The following is a 21,876-nucleotide window of genomic DNA, read 5'->3' on the forward strand; positions in this document are numbered from 1 at the left end:
ACAGTGTGTTTGTTTGTCTGTGTCACAGTGTGTGTGTGTGTCACAGTGTGTTTGTTTGTCTGTGTCACAGTGTGTGTCTGTGTCACAGTGTGTGTCTGTGTCACAATGTGTTTGTTTGTCTGTGCCACAGTGTGTGTCTGTGTCACAGTGTGTTTGTTTGTCTGTGTCGGTGTTTGTGTCACAGTGTGTGTCTGTGTCACAGTGTGTGTGTCTGTGTCACACTGTGTGTCAGTGTGTGTGTCTGTGTCACACTGTGTTTGTGTCACAGTGTGTGTGTCTGTGTCACAGTGTGTGTGTCTGTGTGTGTCACACTGTCTGTGTCACAGTGTGTTTGTGTGTCTGTGTCACAGTGTGTTTGTGTGTGTTGCGGTGCAGTAGTGTTATAGGCGGAATATCTCTGAGATTGAAGAATGGTCTGCTCAATGCGACCCCCAGGAGGAAGGAGCGGATGCCTCAGTCAGTGCAGCGATCCAGTGGCACAAGCTGACCCCACGCCTCCGTCCACACAATCCAAGCGAGTTCCGACTATGGGCAGTCACCTTTTGTAAATCTACTGCTGCATGTGCTCAATGTACCTATATCTGCGTAGTGATCATACACTACCCCCATTAGTGTGTGTGTGTGTGTGTGTGTGTGTGTGTGTGTGTGTGTGTGTGTGTGTGTGTGTGTGTGTGTGTGTGTGTGCGCGCTATTTTAAATCATAATATGTACTTTGAGAGATGGTTTGTAGCACTGCGCAGTTTGCAGCTACAAAAGAGCTTTAGAAACAATGCATTTTCAGCCTGGTTTTGCAGATGACTTTACAAACCATAAATGCTATGAGGGCATGTCCATGTGTTTTTGATTTTACACGTTTTGACCCAGCATTATCCTAATATTCATATGCCATGTTTTTTTCTTCATTTATTAAAGACATATAATAAAGTATTAAATAAGAGGAGGTTTGTTTTCCTGATAACTAGGGGGTCATTACTCGAATATCCATGACTCCATGGGCCACAATGTTACACAAAGTTATTGTTACTTTAAAATCCATGGGGAACATATATAATTTATATATTGATTAAGACACAACAAAGAAAACAGTTATTTGAAACCAATACACACATTGCTTGACATCTATTCTGAATACATTTCTTAGACTTGTAAACTACAATCATCAGGATCTGTTCTAACACAGTGCAAACTTAGGCTGCATCCATAGAGCCTCAGCCAGCGCTCCTACGCGCTGACGCTGAGGCTCGCCTGCCTGGTCAGCAGCGATCTCATGGACTGGCAGGCGAGCCAGCATGCGCGATCGGTAGGCGGGGCAGTGATGTCGCTGGGCCAATAGCCCGCAACACGCCGACGTCACGGCGCTGTGACGTTGACGCTGCTTTGCTGTGATTGGAGGTTTTCAGCCGACAACGCGCTGAAAAACAGTTTAAGCTGTCGGCTGAAAATCCCAAGGCCTCAGCACGCCTGCAGACGCTCGCGTGAGCCCACTCTAAAGACATCCTCAGTGAGGATGCCGGGGCTCCTCGCGGAGCGTCCGCACGGTGCAGCGCTGCCTGTCCTTCCATGGATGCAGCCTTAGGCACAGATCCACAACACGGTGCTAAGCGTTAGCATGCCTTTACTCCTATGCATATGAATTAGAGCTGAGACGTGCTAACGTGTAGCACCATTTTGTGGATCTGAGCCTTAGAGAGAGAAAAGCAAACAAGCTCTAATCAAAATAAGCAGTGTTGTATCTGTGGGCTACAAATGTTCCTTTACTAACAACTGACGTATCTTTTGCATTCATCATTTAGATTGTTCAATCACAGATTTAGTTGATGAGACAAACATACATCAATGGCGTGTTTCTGATTGATAGAAGGGTTTTGTAATCGATGTAATTCCTGATTTTTCCCTCAGGAGTTGGGTTACTTTTTGCATCTGGGATACAATTTATTGCTCCTTCATAAAAATGTAATTAATGTCCATAAAGTGTTTCACAACCAGCATATGACATTGGGTTAATACCAAGGGATTTATTCTATATTCTATGCAGAAAAATGCAAGCGAGTTTAGCTCAGGTTCTAATCAATCATGTAGATGATGCAGGAACTATGCCAACAGTTCTATATTGGAAGAGAAAAAAAAACCATTCCTTTATTGCACACATTGATCACTTTTATTTTACAATATCAGTTATAATAGCAGACATAATAAAATGTCAGAGGTCCGGAGATATATACGTTATAAATCATATCATATGCAAAAAGATGCTTATACAAAAGGAAAATATAACAAATACAAATATTAACATATCTTATAATAAAATAATCTTATCCACGGTTTAGGAGTAATAGCTGTCAAACCAATGAGGATAAAAGTGCCAGGATAAATCAGTATTGTCACTTTAAATGTAGCTGTGCTAATTTAAACTGTTTTTTATTTGTATATTCTATATTGTCTGAAGTGGCCAATTTGAGCTAAAAAAAAAAAACCATTTAAGTCGGTGGGAATTTTTGGCTGAAAACAGGCCGAACGACTACTTCGGACAATATAATTTTACCCTGTAGATATGGCTGATCTCGTGAACTGAGCTGCAAACGTAAACTCTCAAACTTATATATTTACACCGTCATAATTGAAAATGAAAATAAAACGCAAGAAATTAGATCAGAATCAGTGCTGTGCGGTAAGGAACTTCCTTTACAGACTGTGGCCCTTATCCTGTAAGGTGGGATAGCACAGATGACGTGTTGTCGCATGAAAAGACCCATTCTCTTGAATTTATTTATAAAATGTTTTACCAGGAAGAAATACATTGAGAGTTAACCCCTCGTTTTCACGTATGTCCTGGGGCTTTTCATGCGATAGCATGTGACCTGCGCTTATCACACCGTACAGAATAAGGGCTATAGTCTCAACCCCTCAGTTTTCTGCAGACATGCCTGTGCAGGCAGAAATGCCCTTAGTACACTATGGTCACAATGTCTTAATGAGGTTTGCTGTCTAGTATTGGGTGACACGCTGCAGCGAATGGAGCAGGGTGCTTCAGTTATTAGGCTCAAGGTGCATTCCTGCTGAGAACATGCAGAGTGTCCTGGAGTTACTTTCCACAGGGCAATGCTTGGTGTTCTGCACTGAGCACAACAGGCTGGCCCAGACAAGCACCCCACACTGCAGTGGCCACTCCATGTACATAATAGGAAAGTGAGGGAGACCGGCTGATGGCAATGGCCCTAGAGTCAATGTGTTTCCACGTAGTGTGTTACTTTGCCAGCAGTAGGCAGGGGAGGCCAGCCCTGGTATCTGATCACGGTGTTAAATTCCTCTCTGGTATGAAGATTCCATGGAGGTCGAGGTGAATCTCCCGGCTGATGGAGGCACGGCCCAGCTCTGTGAAGGTTTTTGCATCCAGGATGAGCAGGTAAGGACGTTTATTGGGGTCAGTGGACACGATGGAGGATATTATAACTCCTGGAAGGAGAGAGCAATGTAGGGGGTGGGGGAAACAATTGAATTACTTTATGTACTATGTCAAGAATAAATTGTCAAAACAAACATTCATTGTAAGTAAATGGTCATTGGCATATAAAATATGTCCCTTCTTCGTGCTTGCATGATTGGCATAAAAATTCAAGACAAGCCTTACAATAACACTTCCTTTAAAGGGTTTTATTACCCTATAGAAGAATTCTGATGAATAGCATTGATCATTCAATACAACCAACACTTTGTATCCATGTTGTATACTTTGTGTACAGCAATCGGAAACACTAACAAAAATATTTCCATTAATGCCTCTGTACGTTCGTCCTACCTACCAATTAGATTGTAAGCTCCTCGGAGCAGGGACGCCTCTTCCGAAATGTTACTTTTATGTCTGAAGCACTTATTCCCATGATCTGTCATTTGTATTATTTGTTATTTATATGATTGTCACGTGTATTACTGCTGTGAAGCACTCTGTACACTAATGGTGCTATATAAATAAAGACATACATACATACATGCATACATGTAATGCAGGCCACTCTGGCAACAGAAGGGCTAATAGGGAGGCCCTAATTATTATTTTTACATGTTTCATTCTCTGTATTAGACTTGATAAGTAGATGTTGTGTGTCATACTCGTTATTGCTATACACTGCAGAATGTCCTGCTCCCAGACTAAGCGCTGCTTTAAAGTGGACGGTTCCTTTGAAACAACAACAAAGAAATAAAGTGATTATTACCCTCATCCTCTTCTTTGGCATCTGGGTGTGGTACAAACAGCGGCTCTGCAGGCCAGGACATATTCTCACTCCAACACAGCATGTTCTTGGTGACGATGTCATACTTTATTATCTGGAGAATGGGACACAAGTCTTCACCGCTAGCTACCGAGCACGTGATGCATGATTAGCTGAACCTCATTGCTGCGGCTCATAGGAACACCACACACACATAGAAAGCAGCGTGTAAGAAATGGGGCGTGATTAGGTAACCCTGAGGGATTGTGTTTCTGTGGATTTATTACCCATTTCAAGATCTTGTTTGATTTGTTGCAGCAAACAAGATCTCCTGACACCACACACCTCAGTCTTCTTTCTCTTATAATGGTGTATAAATAAAATTTAAAAAAAAACATATGAGGATGAGAATCTTTCTTAGGCTGCGTCCCCACTAGCGCTGAGTGGGCGGCGCTTGCGGAGGTTACTTACATATATAGATATATGTAAGTCGCCGCTCACGCTGTGCGCGCACGCTCGGGCGCGGGCACACACGCTCATCCGCGCTCGGTGCTTAGATAAACAAAAAAATATATACTTTTCCGCGCGCTCAACTACCCACAATGCCCCCCCCCCGCACGCGTAAATGCAGGACACTCGGCGCTCATGCTTGGTGCGCTCTCCAAGCATGAGCGCGCTCAGCGCCATCGGGGACTCAGACTTAGGTGTATTCTTATTAATTAAAGCTTTAACATTTATCTAATCCAAATGAAGTTACATTTGACTTTTTTACATTAATGTTGATTTTTAACAATATTATTTTTGACTTATTTCACCGAAGTTCAATTTAACGGAGTAAAAATGAGAAGCTCAATTCCATTTATTGTATCAGTTCTAAGCCTCTAGGACCGAAGGGGAAAATTGTAAATCCAGTAACCCCAAAGGTGAGCTGCTTCTGTTTGGAGAGTTGCCACCTTACTGTGGTTCCATCATTCTGTTACATAGTATTTTAGGAATATAAATTGCTGCAAAGAGTCTGTACCTTGGTGGGGATCGGACGCGACTCAACATACGATGCGTAGATATATCTGTACTTTTTCCCATTATAATCGTAATTGATCCGCGGTAGCTCAACTCCTAAAAGTATAAAATTACATTTAGAGGCTTTTTCTATATCAGCCGTGGCGGTCAATTACTTCAATGGGGACTTTGGCCGAAAACTGCCCGGTTGGCCACTTCGGTTGATTATAGAATAAGCCCGTTAGATGCTGACACATTATCAGTTTGGCAGGTTGAGTTAACATTTGAGGGTGGGGAGAAGATTTCCCTCCTAGTAAATATTATCGTCTATTTGTAAAGCGCCAACATATTTCGCAGCGCGGTACAAAGAGATGGAAATGACATAACCAGAATGGCATACAAGTGAGGACAAACAAGTGCAAAAGGGTACAAAATGTAATGAGGGCTCTGATCCTGAGAGCTTGCACTCTACAAGGAATGGGGGACAATGATGAAACAAAAGGTCAAGTGGCTGCTCATTGTGGACAGAGCATGCCTCAGGTTGGAGTATGGTCCTGCCAGACAGCTGATCCCATTAAAATTTGGGGGGGTGGCTGTGCAACTGGTCAGGGTTGGGGGGTGGATGTTAGATGTATGCCAGCATTCCAGAGAGTGGGGGCAGCACGGGAGCAGTCTTGTATGTGGGAGTGAGAGCAGGTAATAAGGAGGGACGGTGGGTGTCATGGGCAGAATGTACAGGGCGTTTAGGGATATATTTGGGGATGAGGGCAAAGATGTAAGGGGGGAAGCAGCATCGTTGAGAGCTTTGTAAATCAGAGCTAGGGATGTTACATTTGATACTAGAGCATATGGGAAGCCTGTGTAGGGATTTGCATAGTGGAGCAGCAGAGGTGGAGAAATGAAAATGATACACAGCTTGTACAGATTGAGTATCTCCAAACACTTTCAAGATTCCTTATCTTTAGGGGTAGGGATTTCCTGCTTAGTTACAGAAAACATAGTCCTGAGGGGAATTAAAAAATAAAATAGGTTTATTACCCCTCCCATATTGTGCTGGTTTATGTAAGGGAAGGGCAGACAGAGCATTGCTTATATACAGTAGAGGGACCAACTTTGGCTAAATTTAGTAATAGACTAGTATAGGGGTACACAAAGTTTTCTCCCTGCGCCCTCCTGCCTGCTCAGCTATGACGTCATGTGACCCCGTGGCGTCATTTGTCGCTGGGTTACCATGCCGATGCGTCGCCGAAGACAACACCAAGCTGTCTGAATCAAGGTAGGAGAAGTTACAGAGGCCTCGTGCGGTCCCCAGGCATTTAATTTGAATGCCTTGGGGGAGAGCGCAAGACCTCTATAACTGCCGCGCCCCCAGGAAAATCTCACCCCCCAGGTCATGCACCCCTGGACTAGTATATAGTAATAGCATGTACATAACACACAGAATGTTGGAGGGACCCACGTGACATTATAAGCTGGGATTTATGTACGTTCATGTGAACTCACACGTCTAATTTATGGGGCAGAAGCATCTAATAAACGCTCTTTACCTTCACACAACACCTCAGGGTGACAGAAAATGTCCCCATCTTTCTCCTTCAGGGCATTTGCAGTAGTCAATGTAAGTGTCACTAGATTAGCACCCACTTCTGCATCCTAAAAACCACAATAAAAAGAAAATATTACGTTTTTGGAATGTACCAAATTTATGCTTAAAATCGGTTATACAACAACAGCGTTACTGACCAATGGTGGGGAGCATATTGATCCACATGTGTTGCTCCTATATGGCGTGAAAATGAGGGAAATCTTAGCATCTCTCATTGATTTGGGTTAAAGAAAAAAAAAATCAGAAAATTGACACATTTTCACAGAGGTGGAATATGGGAGGGGGGGGGGGGCAGAGACTACCCCGGGCTTGTCATTTTACAGTGTGCAAGGCGGATGGAGGAGAGCAGCAGCTGAGGAGGAAGCGAGATAGCCCCAGCAGTGGCCTTGACTACTTAAATGGGGGAGGGGGAGAGACTGTGTGTGGTTCTATAGAAAAAAAATGGGGATTGGGGGGGAGGGGGGGGGGGATGGAGCAGTTGGTGCAACTTGCCCCAGGCGCAAAAATACCTAGTTCCTCTTCTGCACTTTCAGTGCAGTTTTAGAAGTCTTCAGGGCGGGAGTGCAGGAACTAGTGTTTGAGTGTGGGTGCTGTACATATACAATCAATACTACAGATACATTACCATAATGTAAATCTAGAGGGGACTGCAGCACCCGCCCTGCTGTTTCTAGCCATGATGGGTGTATTTAGAGTAAAATGATGTTCTGTTGTCCCCCCCCCCCCCCCCCACCCCACCCCACTGCTTCACGTGCTGCAGAATGTCTCACAATAGCAGCTTGTTATGCAATGCTGACATGTTACACAGCTCTGCACGTGGAAATCACAGGACAATGACGTTAGGGAGACATGAGTTACTCAAGTTAAACACAAACTGACCTTGTCAATGTGGAGAGGGAGAACAAACCGTTTGCAGAAAGGTACTGAGGTCATCTTGGTTCCCTCCGAGAGGTCCTTCTTCAAATTGGCCAAATAAAACATATCATACAAGCTGTTGTCCTTGTAGGTGATTATATCGAATACAATATGTCCGTCTTCTTCATAAGCATTGACGTGGTGATAAGCAACCAGCGCGTCCGTATAAAACCTCACTGGGACGGGTTTCTTGGTCCGTCTATCGATGATGTGAATCCAAGTCTAAAAATAATTAGGAGGCAAAGTACAATCCTTATGTGCAATTAGCAGTTTATAATTAGCAGGATTATTGGGTTGTATGTTAAAGCGGAATCTCTCGCAATAAATTGATGCAGTGAGAGAGGGGTTTTTATCCTGTGTTCCTTTTTCCCTTATTCTATATACTCTGAAGGGACTTCCCTTGAACGTATTATTCCTCAGAGCTGATAAGCCGCGTTGCAGCATATTGAATAAGGACATTAGCGCATCTGATCTGGTGTTAACTGACTTAAATAGGAGACGACGCTGAATCGGATGCGCTAAGCCAGGGATGGCCAACTCCCATCCTCGAGCTATCGACAGGTCAGGGTTTCAGGATATGCCTGCTTCAGCACAGGTGATAAAGTCTTCGACTGAGCCATCTGTGCTGAAGCAGGGATTTCCTGAAGACCTGCCCTGTTGGTGGCCCTTGGGGACTGCAGTTGGCCACCCCTGCGCTAACTCGTACTGGCGCTTGATGAATCTGCCCTTAGGCACATATTTACTAAGCAGTGCTATACAATAGGCTATTTTGCGTGAGCTTGTGATTTGGGGATAGTAGAAGGCGTTCGAGTTAAACAACTCTAATAATATAATGGAATGTGTCAGATTCTATTTCTGTAATGTATTCGTTCTATGTTAGTGTTAAAAACAACCTCGTCCTGGTTAATAAACCTCACTGACTAACTACTGTACGTCAAATGCTTCTATAATTACCATGCTACGCTGCAAACTTCTCATTGCATTGATACATCGGTGCCTATGAGTTTTATCACTTGTTATTTTAGTGTATTGCCAAAGGAAATATTCATAATACACTTTGATAAGAATGATGTTTGGTCATGTTATTACACATACTTCATTGTATTCACGTTATGCTACTCACATTATGGCCCATATAAGCAGCATTCTGCCATACAACCCCTTTTGGGGTTGCAAGACACCTTACTTCAGTGGTTCTCAACTTCAGTCCTTAAGAGCCCCCAACAGGTCAGGTTTTGAGGATACCCCAGCTTCAGCACAGGTGGCTCAATCAGTGGTTCAGTCTTCGACTGATTGACCCACCTGTGCTGAAGCTGGGATATCCTCAAAACCTGACCTGTTAGGGGGGAGGGGTCTTGAAGACTGGAGTTTATAACCCCTGGCTTACATGCTTTTGACTTGATTGGACTGCAAGGGACCTACCAGCGTCGGAAGGTGTCTTATGACAGAAGATTGCTTAGCAAATATGTCCCTATATGGCAGTACCCATAGATAGGAGAGCTGCTGTCCCCAGTACACACAGCACGGGGTACCTTCTCATCTTCATGGAAGCTGATGCATGAAGCCCAGTTGATGCCTCGGAAGTAAGCCGTCGCCAGTTTTAGGATATCTAACTTGAAGGGCTGCTCTACAAAGACGATATAGTTTTCGGTCATCCCAAAGCTGTGGTAGTAGCTGGGGCTCAGAAGCTTGTGAGCTGGGATGGAGCAGAGAACCTCTGAGTGTTTAAATGGGGACATCTTCTTCTCGGTGTCTAAAAAAACACGAGCATTTCACAGCATTTTTCAGATATGCATATAAGGGGTTATTTTATACAGCATGGACTATGGCTGCTGAATAGAGTGATAAGCAGACATGCCTCTTCTCAAGAAATCCATCTTAAAGCTACAGACAAAGCAATATCCTACATGAGTGTTTTTTTAAATAAATCAGTTCTGTACTATGCAGAGGCGGACTTCATAATCGTCAAATGACACCACAGACGTCACCGCCATGGCATCGCACGGCTGCGTGTTGCCATGGAAACGCGACGCCGTGAACGTCGTGTGGTTGCCATGGCGAAGAGGCGTTGGGGACGTCCGCAGCTTCGTTTGACACTGGGGTTCCAAAGGAGGGCAGTAGAAAGGAGGCGGTCGACACATGTATTGTATGTGCCTTCCCATTGGGTCCCATTAGGCCCGAGAGCGCGGCAAAAGTATATGGGGGCAGACATTTTTGCCGCCCCCAAAACGTTTCCGCCCTAGGCGCCTGGGCATAACAGGCTTAATGGGAAATCTGACACTGGTACTATGAGACAATACTTGTAGCATTTAAAAAACAAAACTATATATTATATATTTTATGTATTAAAATGTAAAAAAAAAATTTTTGTTTCTATAGCAACCATTTACAATGTCACACCCCCTTCCTCTTCTGAAACAGGCTCTGACAAACCTCTTTTTGAGCCCTGCCCTCTCTCTAGCAGTGCACCAATTGTATCTAGTGACTGCTCTTTGGTCCTCTTCTGCTGCACTGACAGCCATTTAGTGAACCCCTGAGCCGAATATTCGCCCATCGATCGTCAACTTAGCGAATTACTTATCATTGTGTGGATTGTATTGGTGCACTTATTAAAGGGGGGCGGGGGAAACAAAACGGCAGCTTGGACTGCTGCTTTAATATCACCTGTGAAAGTCGCACTACACTGGTTAAGTTACCACTCTGGAATATCCGAAGCTGCCAGTCGAGCCAATTTCGGACAAAACTCCCCATTCATTTAAATTAAGAATTTTGGTAAAAACAACTTGATCGGCCACTTTGGTTGATTTATAGAACAGGGAGTGGCTAACTCCCATCGTCAAGGGCCACCAACAGGTCAGGTTTTCAGGATATCCCTGTTTCAGCACAGGTGGCTGATTGAGCCACCTGTGCTGAAGCAGGGATGTCCTGAAAACCTAACCTGCTGGTGGCCCTTGAGGACTGGAGTTGGTCACCCCTGATGTAGAATAAGCCCCTAAGTGCCTTTGTGCTCATTTTATTCTGTCCCCGGCCTGCATCTATTTACCGCAACAAGTAAGACGATTCGTTTAGCGGCGTTTAGGGAATCTCTCCCATTTCTATCTTACCTGGGACAGCAGCAGGGATCTTAAAGATGATGTACTTTGTCTTCCCCTTGTCACCAATTGACGTTCCCATGTTAAATGTGTTCCCAGCACTGTCATAATGTGGGTGAGAAGTGGCCAGATTGACCGTTACATGTTTCGTGTAATCTACCTACAAAAAAACAACATCCATAATAAGTTCCATGAACAATAATCAGAGTAATGGATAAGAAGCCTGTTTACATATAATCTACTAAACCTATTTTGATGCAATAATATCTTACACACTATGTAACAGGGTATGTCTATTCTGCCTGTCTTTCCCCCTGTTATGTAAGATCATGCTAGCTGCAGGGTGTGACAGGTTCATTCTGTGGGCTTGTGATCCTCCCCTACATGCTCCTCTCTGATGGACGGAAGTAAGGTGGTGACTCATGGGCTGTGTAAGCCTATCAGGGATAGGTATAGACCATGAGTCCGCCCCTTCTGCTTCCTGATGAGGGGCAGTGCCAAAGTTAGTCAGTCCTGCTCTGGAGGAGGAAGAGAGCAGTAGACCTGTGAGTCTCTCCCATCAGGGATGAGCTTGCTCACCTGCAGCCCTTTGGGGCTGGGGGAATATCTGATTGGAACCCAGCTTATGCCCTGCACTATCTGGGGCAAGTATCATCCAGAGGCTTGGAGCCTCTGAGACCCTGCACCGCTGTATGGAGAACATTTGCAGTGATTGCCAAATAAAGACCTTTGTTCATCATACTCCTGTCTAAGTGTCAGTCCCTGGGCAGGAGCAAAGAAGCATGCAATAGGGAGGACTGATCTCCAAACACCCTGGAGCCCACTACTGCTAGAGGCGCTAAGCACCCTGAGAAGAAGCTCAGAGAAAGAACCTAAGCCTGTACTGATCTCCCACCATCGCAGATCAAACTCCCCGTCCATGTCTCTGCTCTTCCCTCATATATTTCACTTCTTTCCCCACCTGTCTCTCTCCTCTCCCCCCAGCATCTCTGTCCTCTTCCCCTCTCAAGCATTTCTCTCTCCTCTCCCCAAGCATTTCTCTCTCCTCTCCCCCAGCATTTCTCTCTCTTCCCCTAGCATGTCTCTCCCCCCAGAATGTCACTGTCCTCTCCCCACCAGCAACTATCTCCTCTACTCCAAGCATTTCTCTCTCTCCCCTCTGCATGTGGCTATCCAGAAGGATTACCTAAACTCTCTCTAGGGACAGAGATTCCCAAACAAAAATACAATAAGGACTTTAATATTGTTCCATAACTGTTGTGGTATATGTTAGGGGTTGGGAATTGGACAAAGCCAGACAGCCTGATAGGGAGATCTTGCTAAACATTCCAGGCCCTATCGGGAGTAGGCATTCTTTTTATGAGTTTTATTTTGCCTTAAAGGCACAGTGTGCCCAAATGTTTATTTGTTTTGTGGACAAATAAAACCACTGAACATTTGGTTTACCCTGAAACTGCACGTGTGGACTATTGTCTGACCTCGCCTACAGGCCGTCTTGCCACAGACACGTTCTTACCTTTTCCAGCGTCTCCAGAGTCTGAGGATCAATCTTCCTGATAAAGTTTGTCTCAGAAGAGGCATAAAAATCCTCCCCGTACTTTATGATGTTGATTAGACAGTTATCTGTGAACTCAGGCACGACATGTGACAGATACGTGAACGCCCTGAAATATATACGTGTTAATACATTACTCCAAAACATTCTTTTCCAAATGCTCTCATCGTGACATCATGTTTTACTATTAACACTTTAGCTGCTGAAACAGAGCCCTGCTCTGTACCAGTGTATGTGATTGAATTGTTTTGTTTCTTATATAATGCTGATAATATACACAGGGGCATACGTTTCAAGGCAAAAGTGGAGCAATTCTGGTGCAAAATAACCGCACCGTTTGTGTCAAACAAAAAAGTCCCGTTGAAATCAGTAGGAAATGGTTTCTGTGATACAGCTTGTGCCCCATGGCACTTAGCTGTGGTGGCCAATGGTGCCGGGGACCTCACCATCGTGACGTCACACGGCATCGCATTTCCATGGTAACACACGGCGTCACATTGGTGACGTCCGCGGCGTCATTTGATGCTGCGGTGGAGAAGGCGGGCGGCAGGTAAGGAGGCGGCCGCAACCGCTAAGTGACTTCCCATCAGGCCCGAGAGCGCGGCAAATGTATATGGGGTCACCCCCAAATTTTGCCTAGGCTCAGGCCTAATGGGAAATCTGCCACTGATCTTGTACCTTCTTTTCCCCCAGAATTGCTCCACTCTTGCCTTGATGCTTAGACCTCACGGGGATATAGCGGTGAAAGTTTGGGGGTTTCCACACCAAAGAAATTACATTTGAATGAAAAAGTGGCGAGATTTTTTTTATTAGTGAGGCTAAAGTGTATGGGGGCCCTGGAGCTGAAATGGATGGGGTTCAGCTCCGGAGACGTCCTGCTTCAATCCAGTTTTGCTCCTTTACAGCAGCAGTTATCCCCTGAAACGTGTGGTGCCCCGGTCCTCACCTGTGGTCCTCCAATGGCCAGGAACTCCCTGGTCGCCCAGATAGATGTCATTTTTGGTGTGCCAGTTTTGACACAAACATGGTTGCAAGGTCACCGATAGATTGGAAGATGACTTTGGGCCTTTTCTATTGGCCGCTGGAGCCCTGACTCCGTCACCATTATGTGTTCAGCTAGGGCACTTATTTTGCCCCGTGCCAGAGCGGGTGATTCACCAGGGGGTCTCCAAACATCAGAGAACCACAAGGTAGCTCCCCAGAGCCTCCGGTTCATGTAATCTGAGCATTTTGTGCTCAGATTGCAAGCTCTTGGGTGCAGGTATTTCCTGGCGATGTGTTTACATGGATCTTGATGTTTTATATTCTTATTTGTTACAATCCCAAATAACAGGATATCCCTGGAGCATTATATTATTTAAATAAGAACAGTACACAAAGAATGAAAACAAATGTTATTTGGTTAGATTAAGAATTAAGTGAGTATTTTACATTGGAGCAGATTAAACTAAGACTAAACACCAAGAATGAATCTACCTACCCAAAGGTGAAGTGTAAGAATGAAAAAAAAATGACAGCACCAGGTAACTATCTAACATATATATATATATACACATATATATATGTTAGTTAGTTACCTATATACTGTATATATAGTGCAGAATAAATGAGTTCTTCAGTATTAGGTGATACCTTTTTTATTGGACTAACAATTTATGTTATAGGACAAGCTTTCGAGAGTTCTCCTCTCTTCTTCAGGAGGAGAACTCTCAAAAGCTTGTCCTATGACATAAATTGTTAGTCCAATAAAAAAGGTATCACCTAATACTGAAGAACTCATTTATTCTGCACTATCGAAACTGGACTAACACGGCTATTTTCTGCTTTATATATATATATATATATATATAGCAAATGTAAATATACTGTGTGCTCATTTGCATGTCTTAGGCAGGTCTGCAACCCTGCCTTTCACCATTATCACCCAGCCCACAGCACTTCACTGAAGCAAGGGATTCTGCCACTTTTTGCTTCAAAAACCATTTTATACATGGTTCCCTATAGGCTTAAGCTTGCTGCATGGTCACAGCTTTGAGCACAGCCAGGGTTAAGATGCATAGCCAGAAAACCCACCCACAGACAGCTGTTTCGACCTTAATGGGTCTCATCAGTGTGGGGTTGGTTATATATATATATGCAGTGGAAGCGCTGTATGCTGGGTGACAATGGGGAAAGACAGGGTTGCAGACCTGTCTAAGACATGCAAATGAACATACAGTAATATTTACAGTTGCTTTATGCTTTACTGTGGAGGGTTTTTGTCACTTTTTCTACCCACCATAACCTTAATGACAGTGGTGATTACCTAGTCTAGTCTCAAACCTGCAAGCCATTAAGACCAGCCTCACACTGATGATACCCATCAAGGTTGAAACATGTATGTGAGTAGGTCTAATGGCTTTGCATCTCATCCCAGCCTCTGTTTAAAAGCTGTGTTTAAAACAGCATGCAGTGGCTTGAGGATTGGCTTGTGTAATACGAGCTTGAGACAAAAGGTGGCACTGAGTGCTCATTTGCATGTCATTTCCCAGAATCCCTTGCTGCAGTGGAAGTGCTGTATGCTGGGTGACAATGGGGAAAGACAGGGTTGCAGACCTGTCTAAGACATGCAAATGAACATACAGTAATATTTACAGTTGCTTTATGCTTTACTGTGGAGGGTTTTTGTCACTTTTTTTACCCACCATAACCTTAATGACAGTGGTGATTACCTAGTCTAGTATCAAACCTGCAAACCATTAAGACCAGCCTCACACTGATGATACCCATCAAGGTTGAAACATGTCTGTGAGTGGGTTTAATGGCTTTGCATCTCATCCCAGCCTCTGTTTAAAAGCTGTGTTTAAAACAGCATGCAGTGGCTTGAGGATTGGCTTGTGTAATACGAGCTTGAGACAAAAGGTGGCACTGAGTGCTCATTTGCATGTCATTTCCCAGAATCCCTTGCTGCAGTGGAAGCGCTGTATGCTGGGTGACAATGGGGAAAGACAGGGTTGCAGACCTGTCTAAGACATGCAAATGAACATACAGTAATATTTACAGTTGCTTTATGCTTTACTGTGGAGGGTTTTTGTCACTTTTTTTACCCACCATAACCTTAATGACAGTGGTGATTACCTAGTCTAGTCTCAAACCTGCAAGCCATTAAGACCAGCCTCACACTGATGATACCCATCAAGGTTGAAACATGTATGTGAGTAGGTCTAATGGCTTTGCATCTCATCCCAGCCTCTGTTTAAAAGCTGTGTTTAAAACAGCATGCAGTGGCTTGAGGATTGGCTTGTGTAATACGAGCTTGAGACAAAAGGTGGCACTGGGTGCTCATTTGCATGTCATTTCCCAGAATCCCTTGCTGCAGTGGAAGCGCTGTATGCTGGGTGACAATGGGGAAAGACAGGGTTGCAGACCTGTCTAAGACATGCAAATGAACATACAGTAATATTTACAGTTGCTATATATATATATATATATATATATATATATATATATTAGCATACAGTGCTCCCACTGCAGCAAGAGATTCTGGGAAATTACATGCATATAAGCACACAATGTGTCACATTTTGCCTGGAATATCCATACACATTTATTGGGCTCTTTGATGTTTCTCTCAGTATTACATTGTTAGTAATAAAATAAGACACAAAGTTGCTTCATGTATAGATGATGTAGAGTCTGTAGACTGTAGAGGGGTCATTGTCCCCCTGTGTGGGGTGTGTTGTGATATTCTGCCCCATCACTGAGTTATAATGGGATATGTTGTGTTATTAGGGACAACATAGCTAAATAGTAATGGCATCATAAACACATTACACATGTACAGTTTGGACCCAAAGGCTAAGATGTGACATTGGAAACAGTATCAGAATGTAGCATTGACTTACTTGGAGAAGATATTTTTGCAGGGGTCTGGATAAGCCATGGTCCCAAATTCTGACACCACTATCCTGTTGGCTTCCATGTTGGTGTTGTATGTGTCACTGCGGAGGTATTTACTTCTATAGTAAACTTCACCTGCCAATCAGCAAACCACACATTTGTCTTTACGTATATATTAAAGTCAACCCACCCTGCGGGGCTGGCCTCTCTAGCAACGAAGGGGTTAAATATGCCATTTTGAAACAAACGTTTTCTGTTATCATTTAATATTATGACATTATTTGGTGATAAGTCAACAGTCTGCTGTGCCCCCTTTTTGATATAAATGGTGTCATTTTAGTAAAATCTACAGCTCAAAAACTCCAATCAGATGCCCACCTGTTTCTTACCTATGTAATAACTATTTAAATACTGTAGTAATATAGGAAATAATCTAAAAGCGGCACCGATCTCCAAGAAGACTAGATTTTGTATCACCCTAACATTAGTACAGAGAAGTGGGACTCCGCAGCACTACCAGTGTGCAACAAAATATAAGGGGCGGTCAAGAGGGGACTCCAATCAAAAAAATGTTTATTAGATCACGTGACCACAGAGAGGTAAAAAAAACCGCACCTACGCGTTTCACGCACCTACGCGTTTCACGCACACTGCGCTTTATCAAGGTGTACTTCTCTGTACTCCTGGGATACAGCGGATATTTCATACCAAAGGACCTCCAGGCGGACTACGGGCACTCTGAAAGATAGGTGAGTTACCCCCTTTGATTCCAACTTGAACGCTATGTTATACTTCCCACTAACTATTATATGGGAGATGTTTATTATGCCATTTTCATTATATGATGATCTTTTTTTGACACCATTAGGCATTATTCTTCCCATAAGATAGCTACTGCATGTGTACTATATCTCTTTGAAAGGAGGTTCTGGACTTTATGATATTCATATAGGCATTTTGCACGGAGCTTTTTGTTGTGTCTGAGCACCAGATCCTGTTGGACTTGTTCTTTGCTGCTTCGTCCCAACATTACGCTGATAAAGTTGTATTAGAGAACAAGTGTCTGAGCGTACCTAATTCCTCATTCATAGGACTGTATCAGAGGACGGAATAAAAGGGTAAAACAATATCTACCTACACAAGGGGTGGGAAACTCCAGTCCTCAAGGGCCAACAACAGGTCAGCTTTTCAGGTTATCCCTGCTTCAGCACAAGTGATGCAGTCAAAGACTGAGCTGCTGAGCGAGCCACCTGTGCTGAAGCAAGGATATCATGAAAACCTGACCTGTTGGTGGCTCTTGGAGACTGGAGTTGCCCACCACCCCTGACCTACACTCAATGTTGGGTCATTCCAATATACGGCCTGCGAGGAATACAAACATTATTCGCGCACTGAAACACATAGACACCTACCATTTTTTATAGTGAAGCTGTGTAATAAAGCCAACCCATCGAACCAGTGGTTATAAGACATTTCTCCAACAGAATGTTTCCCTGGACCATTTCGTAGAACAGTTCCTTGAAGCCAGTTCGGTATCTGACCTGTGAACACAGTTTTGTTACAATGGTAATCCAAAAAAGCACATCTTGTTACACTTGTGAACCGGAAAGTCCGAAGACTCAATACATAGGCAGGCTGAAACAAATCTGGGTAATAAAAGAGAAAAAATGATCGATAAATAGATACAGAAAAATATGAGATGAATAAATAGATAAAAGTGATAGTTAGGCAGACATACATCAATATTACCCCAATGTTAAGAAGGAACAGGTGAGAAATATGAATTCCCTTTTCTGTTATTTTATGTCATATTTGCATCCAGTTTATACTGAGCCTTGGAAACATTTCTAATTATACAAAAGGTAGGGAAACCCCCTCGCAGGAACCAACACACAGTAATAAGTAATACACCACACAAAGTATATAACTAAGCTTTACTGTACACACAAACTACTGTAACATATAATAACTGTACCCACAGTATAAACATTGACCCAACACGTGTTCCCCCAAAGTACTGAGGGTGCTGTGACACCAATAACCCCAGCAATCCCACCAATGTCCTAGCAATCCCACCCAAATGTGAGGTAGCGCTACCCTGTGTAGATGTAGGTGCACGTTGGGTACCTGCCTGGCTACTCCAGTACCTAGGTGCTGCTTGGCGCGGTGTGTTGGAGCGGGTCCCATGTAGCGGGGCCTCCAACACAAATCCCCTCTCTCCTAAAGGGTCCTGATCCTCCTCGGAGTGTGAGCTCCAGCCAGAGGGTCTCACACGATGTCTCTGGATCCTGTGACCTGGTCCCAGGCTGCAGGGTGCTGCGTGACCGTCTGGTCACCGGCGCAGAAATAATAATAAGGGGAAGAGTCCCTATCTGGGGTCTTCCCTACAACACTCCACTACTATGGTTCAGGGCCTAACTGTGGCCTAGGGGCAAGATTTAGGCATAGCCCAGGAAGCGGTGAAGAAAAAATGTGAACTAGCGCTAAAGTGTAATACACAGTGTGATATTCAAAATCTTGTAATAAAGGTTGGCTGCCCGGTGATACTGCCAGTACTAACAGAATAAACTAAAATAAAGAAAAACCTGGCGCCAGATAGTCAGTGGAATGTCCTGTACTCCTCAAGGGAACCGCACACTTGCTCGACAGACCATGCAAAGAAAAGAACACAAACAAACAAAAATCATAGCGTAACACTGTAGGGTAAGCAGTATTGAACTAATACACATAAACAGTTAAGAATCCTAGCGATAATTAAAACAATTATTTTTTATTATTAAAAAGAACTATGCCAAGACCGACTATGGCAAATACAAAGAACCGCAGGTCATCCGGAGCACAAAAATTGGAGCCCTACTTACATACAGCAAGATTAAGCTCGCATGGTAGGAACAAGTCCTAAGTAGAGATGATCTCCCTGGCGGGTGATGCCTCTGCTCCACTGCGGCTCAGACACCAGTCAGTCCTTCGATGGTAACCGGAACAGCTCCGGCCGTGGGGGCTGGTGTGCGGGGTCCACAGCTCTGCACCGCGTGTAGACACACGCCTCACTTCCTCCTACGGAACAACAGGAAGTCTCTGCGCGCCCGCGCGCGATAGTGCCTGTTGTCTTAAAGGAACAGCTGGCTAGCTGAAGGGAAAGCTGGGCTCCAATGCCAAATGTCCTCAAACGTCCAAAGTCAGTCAGATAGTGGCTGTGCCACTAGCCCTACGCGTTTCGTAGATGTCACTCTACTTCCTCAGGGGCCGACTTTGAATTTCCAGATTCGCCACGGCAGAGAAGCAGCCGGTACAAGGTCTGTGGCTTTTGGGTTTGGTTTTCTCCGTATTTGTCCCTTGTCTCCTGCTTCTCCCCCTCACTATCTCAGCTTCAAACGGACTTCCCTCAATGGTTCTCCCCTTCTTTCAACTGCGCTTGACCAAAACCAAACCCAAAAGCCACAGACCTTGTACCGGCTGCTTCTCTGCCGTGGCGAATCTGGAAATTCAAAGTCGGCCCCTGAGGAAGTAGAGTGACATCTACGAAACGCGTAGGGCTAGTGGCACAGCAACTATCTGACTGACTTTGGACGTTTGAGGACATTTGGCATTGGAGCCCAGCTTTCCCTTCAGCTAGCCAGCTGTTCCTTTAAGACAACAGGCACTATCGCGCGCGGGCGCGCAGAGACTTCCTGTTGTTCCGTAGGAGGAAGTGAGGCGTGTGTCTACACGCGGTGCAGAGCTGTGGACCCCGCACACCAGCCCCCACGGCCGGAGCTGTTCCGGTTACCATCGAAGGACTGACTGGTGTCTGAGCCGCAGTGGAGCAGAGGCATCACCCGCCAGGGAGATCATCTCTACTTAGGACTTGTTCCTACCATGCGAGCTTAATCTTGCTGTATGTAAGTAGGGCTCCAATTTTTGTGCTCCGGATGACCTGCGGTTCTTTGTATTTGCCATAGTCGGTCTTGGCATAGTTCTTTTTAATAATAAAAAATAATTGTTTTAATTATCGCTAGGATTCTTAACTGTTTATGTGTATTAGTTCAATACTGCTTACCCTACAGTGTTACGCTATGATTTTTGTTTGTTTGTGTTCTTTTCTTTGCATGGTCTGTCGAGCAAGTGTGCGGTTCCCTTGAGGAGTACAGGACATTCCACTGACTATCTGGCGCCAGGTTTTTCTTTATTATAGCCCAGGAAGCACTGCTTATAAGACCCGGGTAAGGATTATTTAGAATTCATCCATTTCCCTCCAGGTAAATGTGCCTGCAGTACACAAGGGGTTAAGCGTCCTTACCTCTCACCTCTGCCTTGATGGGCTCAGGATATTCCTTGCGGTTTTCGGAGAAGATGAGCCCCAAGACAGAGTCTGACACATTGTCGTTCTCCATGGCCGGCACGCCTGTGTTTCCACTTGTTCTCCTCCTAAGTTATTTATAGAGTTTCCCTTGGTCAAAGTGCGTCTCCGGCTGATTATATCTGCACAAAAACCTGCCCCCCCCTCCTCCCCCCTCCCTCCCTCCCTCACTCCCTCCTCCTAGCCTGTGTCAGGCGCAAGGATTAGCACACACTCACTTGTATTTGTTTATTTGTATTTAAATTTATTTGTTTGTGGGAACCAAAAAGACACAAATGATACTAGGTCAGCGTTAACCAATTCAGTGCCAGAGGAGTTACGCCTATCGCTGGCAGAGGGAGCTCGGACACATTGCTGCTTAAAGACGTGACCGCTCACTCTGGATGAGAGGCGACTTAATGCTTCAATGTCTGGTTAAGTGACTCATTTTTACTTGGTGGGTACCATTCAACATCATCATATTGTACATCAGTTGCCCTATAGGCTTCATACCCTATTAAGAGAATGGGTAGAAGTGCGGCGCAACTGCGCATGTCCAAAGAAAGGCTCCCGGATGACTAGTTCCAAATAACTTTATTGACACACACCAGGGCTACACCAGCATCTCCCCCTCAACGCGTTTCACCCTTACGCAGAGGGCTTCGCCTATTAAAGCTGCAGTTCAGGCAATATCCTGCTTGTGTGTTTTTTTTAATAAATCAGTTCTGTAAGAAAAAATACTTTTAGCATTTGCTGTTTAAAAAAAAACAACTTTGAAAGACCAATTTTCTTGTATTCTATTTTAACAAGTATGCTTGTTCCTATAGCAACGATTTAAATTCCCCATATTTAAAGATGTCGCCAAACTTTGCCGATCAATAGATGGAGAACGAATTGACCGGCAGCTATGCAGTTCTTTATTTAAGTAGAGATTGCCCACATGAAACTATTGAAGTAAAAAAAAAAAAAAAAAAAAAAAAAAAAAGACTGAACTGCAGCTTTAAAGATCAGCTGCATCATTCACCCCCCATAACACTGTCTTACTCACACGGGACCCGCGCTGCCCGAGTCGCTAAGCTTTAGCACGCTTTTCCCCTGAATGGGAGTTAAGGCGTGCTAAGTTTTTTTGCAGATAGAAAACATACAAGTGAAGGAGTAGGGTGATAGTGACTGTCTTTGAAGTGGGTGATCCCAGTTTACAGTGGCGAGAAAAAGTTTTTGAACCACTTAGGATTTTCACATATTTCACAGATCTAACAACATTTTTAGATTTGTAATAAGCCCTAATAATAGATACAGATAAC

At 44.2% G+C, this 21,876-nt stretch overlaps 1 protein-coding gene across 2 annotated transcripts; it reads right to left on the reverse strand.

Moving 5' to 3' along the window:
* Positions 1-2,144: 2,144 nt before the first annotated feature.
* On the reverse strand, positions 2,145-20,690 carry BCO1 (beta-carotene oxygenase 1). 2 transcript variants are annotated; one of them, XM_075576723.1, is made up of 11 exons: positions 20,534-20,690; positions 17,667-17,795; positions 16,260-16,389; positions 12,337-12,484; positions 10,833-10,980; positions 9,261-9,481; positions 7,693-7,950; positions 6,755-6,860; positions 5,230-5,324; positions 4,212-4,323; positions 2,145-3,453 (listed from the first exon to the last, which is right to left on the reverse strand). In XM_075576723.1, the coding sequence occupies exons 1-11, from the start codon at positions 20,625-20,627 to the stop codon at positions 3,290-3,292; spliced, it is 1,605 nt and encodes a 534-aa protein (XP_075432838.1). In that variant the 5' UTR covers positions 20,628-20,690; the 3' UTR covers positions 2,145-3,289. The 2 variants fall into 2 exon arrangements, with proteins under 2 accessions (XP_075432838.1, XP_075432839.1); XM_075576724.1 differs by having other exon boundaries at positions 20,541-20,653.
* Positions 20,691-21,876: the final 1,186 nt, after the last annotated feature.

The sequence above is a fragment of the Ascaphus truei genome, chromosome 19 (assembly GCF_040206685.1).
Source record: "Ascaphus truei isolate aAscTru1 chromosome 19, aAscTru1.hap1, whole genome shotgun sequence".
NCBI lineage: Eukaryota > Metazoa > Chordata > Amphibia > Anura > Ascaphidae > Ascaphus > Ascaphus truei.

Excerpts from the sequence above, each read along its gene's own strand:
- BCO1 (XM_075576723.1), bottom strand. The coding sequence starts at position 20,627 with ATGGAGAACGACAATGTGTCAGACTCTGTCTTGGGGCTCATCTTCTCC. Across the intron at positions 17,796-20,533 it reads CATCAAGGCAGAGGTGAGAG|GTCAGATACCGAACTGGCTT; the intron begins GTAAGGACGCTT and ends CTGTGTTCACAG. Across the intron at positions 3,454-4,211 it reads TGCCAAAGAAGAGGATGAGG|GAGTTATAATATCCTCCATC; the intron begins GTAATAATCACT and ends CTCTCCTTCCAG.